General features: G+C 45.2%; 1 protein-coding gene across 1 annotated transcript in view; it reads left to right on the forward strand.

Moving 5' to 3' along the window:
- ARHGAP25 (Rho GTPase activating protein 25) overlaps positions 1-5,970 on the forward strand; it is a 91,680-nt gene extending 85,710 nt beyond the window's left edge. Inside the window, exons 10-11 of the mRNA XM_030827850.1 lie at positions 1,456-1,988; positions 5,133-5,970. Coding sequence (XP_030683710.1) covers positions 1,456-1,988; positions 5,133-5,340 — 741 coding nt within the window. The 3' untranslated portion in view covers positions 5,341-5,970. The remainder of the gene's footprint in view (positions 1-1,455; positions 1,989-5,132) is intronic.
- Positions 5,971-8,599: the final 2,629 nt, after the last annotated feature.

Consider the following 8,599-nt stretch of genomic DNA (forward strand, 5'->3'; position numbering starts at 1 on the left):
CACATATAGTCACATACAAACTCCCACACAAAACTCTGTATCTTGCATTTTTGTACTTAGCAGTATATTCTGGAGCCTTTTTCATGTCAATACATAAACAGCTACCTCATATGACCTCATGTTTTCGAGAGGTGTATAGTGTCCCATTCTGTAGATATACCAGTCCCTATAGATGAACACACTGCCTTCAGTTCTTTTCTTTTTCTTTTTCTTTTCTTTTCTTTTTTTTTTTTTTTTTTGTGACAGGGTCTCACTTTATTGCCTAAGCTGGAGTGCAGTGGTGTGATCACAGCTTCCTGCAGCCTTGACCTCCTGCCGAGGCGATCCTTCGGCCTCGGCCTCCCAAGTAGCTGGGACTACAGGTGCATACTACCATGCTGGGCTAAATTTTTTTGCGTATTTTTTGTAGAGACGGGATTTCACCATGTTGCCCAGACTGGCCTCGAACTCCTGAGCTCAAGTGATACACCCTCCTAAGCCTCCCAAAGTGCTGGGATTATAGGCATCAGCCACTGCACCCAGCCTTTCAGTTCTTCGTACTACAAAAAAAGCTGCAGTAAATAACTTTGGGACCTCCTTTTGTACTCAGGCAGATGTATTTCTCAAATGCATTTTCAGAAGTGGGCTTGATGGGTCAGAGGGTAAATAGATTTGATTGTATGATTTTGAAACAAATTATTGGAGTTTGTGTCATTTTACACTTCCAGAAGCAATGCATGAAAGAACTGTTTTCCTACAGTTTCGCCAACAGAGTGTGTTGTCAAATTTTGGGGGTATGCTCATCTGATAAGTGAGACTGGCATTTCAGTAATTTTAATTTTAATTTGAGTTTCTTGTATTATGAGAGAGGCTGAACATCTTTCCTTATGTACAAGGACTAGTTTCATTTTTTCCTCTGTGAGCTGCCTGATCTTGTCCTTTGCCTGTAATTATATTGGTTGTTGATCTTCACAATTTTTATGAACTTTATCTATTAAGGAGAGTAACCAATTGTCTGATATGCGTTGCAAATACCTTTTGCTAGTTTTTTGTTTTTTTTTTTTTGGTTTGGTATGTGGTGATTTGTTAGTTTGTTTTTATTTTTGTTCTTTTTAATTTTTTAGATCATGGAAATCAAAAGGTCAAATTTATCAAGCTTTTATGGCTTCTGGGTTTTCAGTCGTAGTTACAAAGACCACCCATACTAAGATTACATAAGGATCCTACTTTAGGACTCTTTAACCACAAACAAACACTTGATTTTGGTGAGACTTCATCTCTAGAACATGGTTCCTTTAGTGCAATATCCTTTTGGAAAAAAATGCCAATGCAGATAATCAACTAATGTGATACATTAAGAATTTCATAGGTATGCTACCAGGAAACTTTTGTTTTGGGGTCTCTAATCCTTACCTTGGGAGCATGCCACACAGAGGTGAAAACCCCATGTGACATCCATGGCCGTTTCTTTTCTAGACAAGGGACTCTGATACAACCAGCCCCACCGGACAGCAGCCGAGCGATGGGTTTCTGGAGGACAGCAGCAAAGTACCCAGGGAAAATCCAGGAGACTGGAAAATGCAATCTCGTAAAAGGACTCAAACACTCCCTAACCGGAAATGTTTCTTGACACCAGCTTTTCAGGGTGCCAACAGCAGCAAAACGGAGATCTTTAAAAATGAATTCTGGTCGCCTTCCTCAGAGGCTAAGGCAGGGGAAGGGCACAGGAGAACGATGTCTCAAGACTTGCGCCAACTTTCTGACTCCCAAAGGACTTCCACCTACGATAACGTCCCTTCCCTGCCAGGGTCCCCTGGGGAGGAAGCCAGTGCACTCTCTTCCCAAGCCTGTGACTCCAAGGGAGATACTCCTGCCAGTCCAAACTCTGAAACTGGGCCTGAAAAAAAGAACTCTGGAGAAGAGGAACTTGATTCTTTGCAGAGGACGGTCCAAGAGCTACGAAAGGAAATAGAAACACAGAAGGAAATGTATGAGGAACAGATTAAAAAGTAAGTCAGACAGAGGGGCACTGAGAAGCACTTGGCTTGCATCTTTAGAGACAAGAGGGATTGTTCCCATCCACCACAGAAGTCACATCATAAAGCTTCAATTTGGGGAAGACAGTAATCTATAGCAGGCCTAGGAAGGAAAGAGTAAAGGGAACAATGAGATGACTAAATTGGTGAACACTCTAAACATTAAACTAGATTTAGGAAATGTAAATATCTAGCTTAAGTAGTTTAATCAATAATTTCCAAACAGTGGTTCTTTAAGAATCAACATGCTTTAATTAATTTAAAGGAAATTAATTTTTTTTATGTTAAGGTCATTCATTGATTCTGCAAATATTCCTCGAGCCCCTCCTCTGTGCCAGGCACATTCCAGTTGTTAGAGTATAGCACTGAACAAAAGAGACAAAAGTTCTTGCACTTACAGAACTTCTTCTAGTGGGGACAGATGGACAATACAAATATATAATAAAATATATGTTATGTCAGCTGATGGCAAGTGCTGTGGAGAAAAATAAAGTGGGTCAGGAGGTTAGAAAGTTCAAGGAACAGGTTCCAATGTAAAATAGGGGGGACAGGCAAGGCCTCCGTGAGAAGGCAGCAGGTAAGTAAAGGCCTGAAGGAGATTAGGAGCAAGTCAGGTGCGTAGATGGGAGATGACTACGGCCAGTGCCGAGCCGTGAGAAAAGAGCAGGCCCCCATGGTCCCACCCAGGGAGAGTGGTTAGAAGGAGATGAGGGTGGAGAAGTACAGGAGGCCAGGACGCAGTAGGGTTTTGTCAGCCACTGCAAGCCTGAGTAAGAAGCTTCGGGATGGTTTCAACCTGGTTTATGCTTCATTGGCTCACTGGCTTCCCATTGAGCACCAGTTGCACGGGGCAAACAGAAGTGGGAGGCCAGTTAGGCAGCTATTGCCTCTGTCACATGCAAATTCCCAAGATCTGTGCACACAGTTTGTCCTCTTGGGTAGGTAGAGTATTTTCTTGAAATATTTTTCACACTACTGATTGGCCAGCAAATTTGTTTTCAGGAGAGAAAACCTTGATCCAGCTGTTCCCATATCAGCACTAGTCATGAGGCAGTGAAATGTGGATTCGTGGGCTCTTAGATTTATGGCTACATCTTAGTCCATGCACTCAGGTATCCGAAGGGAAGACTACTGTGAACCCTCATTCATTGTTCCACACAGAGAGAGCTGCCATCCAGAAGCAAAACGTAGCTTGTTTGTCTAAGAAACTGAAACCAATCATTTGTAGGATTAAAGACTTCTGTGACATCTTGACAGTGATCAAAGCAGTCCCATAGAAGGCATACACTGCCCTCAAATATGAGTATCTTCAACAGGGTAGAAAAAGAACTAGCTGCCACAGATGTGGCTGCTCCTCCTGAATGGAACAGAGTCCTCTGAATCCACCAGTCAGGGAAGCCTCCCATCCCAGGCTCCTGAGCCCACACAGATTCTACTTCCCACTGGAACCCATGGTCAGGATCTAGCACAGTGCCTCACTTGGAATTTCTTCCAGAATCAGAGGGGTACAGAGAACTTGGAGAAGAAAAGTAGATTTGTAATGAGAGGGTCAGAAGGAATGGCTGGGCGCGGTGGCTCATGCCTGTAATCCCAGCACTTTGGGAGGCCGAGGTGGGCAAATCACCAGGTCAGGAGATCGAGACCATCCTGGCTAACACGGTGAAACCCTGTCTCTACTAAAAATATAAAAAATTAGCCAGGCGTGATGGTGGGTGCCTGTAGTCCCAGCTACTCAGGAGGCTGAGGCAGGAGAATGGCGTGAACCTGGGAGGTGGAGCTTGCAGTGAGCTGAGATCACACGACTGCACTCCAGCCTGGGCAACAGAGTGAGACTCCGTCTCAAAAAAAAAAAAAAAAAAAAAAAAAGGAAGAAAAACGGATGGAATGAGATCAATTTAGCTTTAAGAAGAGATAGGTGGGGGTAGGCAAAGTTCTGAAGATGGATTGTTACCCACAGAATAGGCCAAGGCCCTTGAAGGTAGAACCCAAGTTTTGGGCTCACATGGGAGCTCAAGCCTCCCCTGTACAAATGGGCAGGCCATCTGGGGAGAAGGGAGGCACACTCTACAGAATGAAATTCTGAAACAAATTTCCAGTCACACAGTCAGCGTATGTACACTCATTCCTAAGGGTTAATTCAGCACAGCCTGGCAGGGGGCCACCTGGCACTACATTAGGATTTTGGCCAGTAACGATTAAAATGTTAGCAATTCAGGAATCCCGCAGATTTTTCACCTGGCATGGGATTCAGAAGTGAGGATGAGACTGCCAGGACCACGGCTCCCCAAAGGGCAGTTCCCTCTGTTTCTCTAAATCTTGGTCCCCAGGAGATCCTTAATAAGAGAGGGTGCTAGTGTGTACTCTCCCTTGACACAGGATGAGGAGGCACTCGTGAGCACAGAGGTGTGAGAAATTTGAAATATGGATGGGACTTTCAAGACTGATACAAGGTGCTGTGGGAGTGAATATATAGATCTATTAGAACCGGTCCCTTCTTTCAAAGACTTTGTTATCCGGTTGAAGATACAAAACATAAAACGACATGAGAAAAAACACAATAGATGTCACAAGATGGTGTTAAATGACAAATGAGGGGGCTGGGTGTGGTGGCTCACGCCTGTAATCCCAGCGCTTTGGGAGGCCAAGGCAGGCAGATCACGAGGTCAGGAGATCAAGACCATCCTGGCTAACATGGTGAAACCCAGTCTCTACTAAAAATACAAGAAAAAAAAAAAAGAAAAAATTAGCTGGGTGTGGTGGTGGGCATCTGTAGTCCCAGCTACTTGGGAGGCTGAGGAAGGAGAATGGTGTGAACCTGGGAGACGGAGCTTGCAGTGAGCCGAGATTGCGTCACTGCATTCCATCCAGCCTGGGCAACAAAGCAAGACTCCATCAAAAAAAAAAAAAAAAAAAAAATGACAAATGAGGGGCTCAGAAGTGCTGTGGGGATTCAGGTTTCCTGGGACATCTTCATGTGGGAAGAGGGACATAGCCGAGAGGTTGGATAAGGGTCTTGTGATTTGAAAAGGAAAATGAGCAGCAGGTTGTGAGCAAAGGGGAAGGAAGAGCCTAGAATGAGTGCCATATTCTTTCATTCTTTTCTTTCCTTCCCTGTAGCCTTGAGAAGGAGAATTATGACGTTTGGGCTAAGGTGGTGAGGCTCAATGAAGAACTGGAGAAGGAAAAGAAGAAGTCTGCAGCCCTAGAGATCAGCCTCCGCAACATGGAGCGCTCCCGGAAGGATGTTGAGAAGAGGAACAAGGCCTTGGAAGAAGAAGTCAAAGAATTTGTCAAATCCATGAAGGAACCCAAGTCCGAGGCTTAAGGGTCCCAGGAGTACTGCAGGGACAGCCCCAGAGAGGCCCAACTCTGACCCCTTTCTCAGTGCTACCTGATGACGGGGAAACAAAATTACTCTCTGAGAGGGAAAGGACATTTGAGGGGAACATCAAATTTCCCCATAAATAAATGAATGGAGTTTGCAGGAAGGTGAGGGTGAACAGAGATGTGTGTGGACATCTCTGACCATCCATTGCTGTATTCAAATGGATTGTGTTATTCCACTCTGGTCTCAGGCATGACCACATCCAATGAAGACGTTTGAGGCAGCACATCTCAGGACCCAGGCAATAGACTGGCCCCAATACAGGCTGGGCTGAGGTGTGATTCTTTGTTTTTTGTGTGGAACAGCTCACCTTGTCAGACAGCCTCAGGGCATCTCTGAGACACAGGGGCAGAAAATGACATTCATCTTTTGAGTCCTCATCCATGGAGTGCTGTGTTTGGGGGGCTACATCTGCTGAAGCGAGAACCCCATTCTGCCACCCCACCAGGATGCCCATTCTCCAGGACTTCTCCAACTTATTATTAGACTAAACCAGAACAAGCAACAAACTGTATTTATACAAGCAAAATTGATGAGAAAATTATATTCGAATAAAGCAAAAATTAAAAAGCAAGGCTATTGCTAATCCATACAGCACCTTTGTGAGAATTAGCAAAAGACACTCCTTCCTTGGGGCAGGTGGCTTGCTGAGCAGGGCATGGGCTGAATTTCAGTCCTGACTTGCCTTTCAGGGACAGGTGTTTCTATACTTGCGGAGCCCCCATTTCTTCTGTATTTCACACAATTGCTGTGGGGATTACATGAGAAGATGTAATCTAGTCCCTACTTGCTTTTTAATTGTGTATGGAGGGCCTGGAAACAAAGGCTTCCTACTATGATAGGATTTGTTGTGGGTTTAGACAGTAATTTTCATGATAATAGTTTCTTTTTTCCTGTTTCACCAAATGCAAGTGATTTGACCCTTAAAGGGACAACAGGCACTAGATGATAGGTGGGAGAGGGGCTTTCCCAATGGACAGCTGATTCTTCCCCTTCTATGTCAAGCCAGCCTGGCAGAGGCCCTGGTCAGGCGCCGGACCTCTAGGTAGGTTGGTTGAGTCTTTTTTTGTTGTTACCATTCTAATTAGATGGTCTCCAAGCTCTTTTGACTGGGTACCTCATCAACAGAATATGTTTGAGCATACACCCCCCAATATATTTATTTATTTATAAATTATATATATGTACTACTATAGTACTCCATAATGTATGTTATAAAACACACAGAACAGTAATTGAATAATGATGAAATAACAACAAAGATCAATAGATATTCCCAAGTGTGCTTTCAGCTCTGGAGACCCCTGACCCAGTTGTCCAGCAGGTGTTACCTGTACCAAACTTATGTCTTTCACCACCTTGCTCCCATAAATGTGCTTGAACTCTTGAAGCCCCATGGCTTAATTAGTGGTTTGGAATCTATGGTTGCCACAGTGAGAGTTTAGCCTTCCCCAGCACATGGGCCTCCTCTGTCATTCCTTTTTCTTTCTGTCTTCTTCACTCTGATTAGTCCTCCCTTCCTATGGCCAGGACTTATTACCCACAGAGTGAAAGTACAGACAGGAGCATCAGTGTTTCTTGGTCCTGCTACTCAGGCCCTGCTCCACCAATGCCAGGCCCTTTGAGGACCAGATTGATGGAGAGGGAGGGTGACTCTTACAGCATTCCTATCTAGGCCTGCTTGCAGAAGACTGAGGGGAAATTCATCTGGAACATTCATAAGAAAAGCAATAAAATATTGGGATTCCTGAGTTTTAGGGTTTTTAAATTATAGAATAACAAACATGGAAACACTTATTGACCATCTGACTTACGTTGGCGAGTGCCTGCATTTCTGCCAGGCACATACCCTTGTGTTCTCCCACGGATTCCTCACACTGACTCTTTGGGAGCTAAAACAGAGTTGAATATGGAAGTGGCTGCTGTCACAATTTCCAAAGGAAACATTTGTCTGAAGGTGCAAAGAAGAGGCTCTCAAGTCTGTTTTGAGGCCCATGTCATTGGACCTTACTAGGTCCGGGAACCAGAGCTCGTGCTGAGTGGAAGTGCCACGTTTGAATCCCAACTACCTCCTGGTCTGACAGTGTCTCTCATTCTATTTTTTTCCACCAGAATTATGAGACAACAGAGCAGCTGTTGGCCTCAGAAGCTAGACAGCCTAGCCTGCAAGTGTCAATCCCTCTTCATGATCAAGAGAAGAGTTTGGCTCGCTTAAGTTGCTACTATTTGCTCCTGTGCCACCTTGCATACAAGGAGAAGACAAGAAACAGGGCTTTTTTTAGGACCCTGGGACCTTATGAGTACAAGGGTCACACAAACCCCTTCATCCTGCTGGAAAACGCTGGGAGGAGGGAGCCCCTGAGGGCCAGAAAAGAAGATCTGGAGTCTGATGGCACTGTTTTAATGCCCTCAAAAGACATGCATGTGATTGCATGACAGGGTAGCAACAGGTCTCACCTGGACCAAAGGGCCAGGTTCCAGAAGGCAATACCTGGAGACTGACATGTGTCAAGGGGTGCTGTTGGACTCTGCAGCTCCTACCTGTACTTTCAGAACCCTTCCATGGAAAGGACTCCATCAACTTTGCCTTTTTCCCAGCCACACCCTCACCTCTATGTTACCCGCTCTCCTCTTTGCTCATGAGCTGAGAAGACAGAAAGGTCTTCAATGTGCATTTGAAAACCCCTTGCCCTCTTCCCTCCCAAACTCCTTTTCTGTCAGAGCCTCAAGCGTGTCCCTTATCAGGGTACTCTTATCTTAAGTTTGGGGCAGATATGATGCTTTTCCAGTAAGTCTGTACACTGGATAGGACAATTTGTACTAGGGTATTGGCTGGGATGATCCCCTTCCAGTCGATTCTGTTCAGAGCCTGCAGTCTGGAGAGACCACGTGTGGCACTCCTAGTGCAGAGACAGCTGCAAAGGATGTAAACTATAAATATTTTGTTGTTGTTGTTGTTGTTTTGACCAACTTCCTAAAGCTCTGCTCAAAGGCCTGTCCCCTCGGAAAAGCATGAAGCCGGAGATTCCCAGGCTGCCCAAGGCCGCTGAGAGGGGGAGGCCAGAGAACACAGTGGCACAGCAACTGCTGGCTGGATTCCACGGGCTCTGGACCAGAAGATGCGTGTACACGAATGCCCTGTAAACTTCCACATTCCACCACTTCCTTTCCAGATAGCAGCGGTGGTCAGGTCACGTGC

Source organism: Nomascus leucogenys, chromosome 14 (assembly GCF_006542625.1).
Source record: "Nomascus leucogenys isolate Asia chromosome 14, Asia_NLE_v1, whole genome shotgun sequence".
NCBI lineage: Eukaryota > Metazoa > Chordata > Mammalia > Primates > Hylobatidae > Nomascus > Nomascus leucogenys.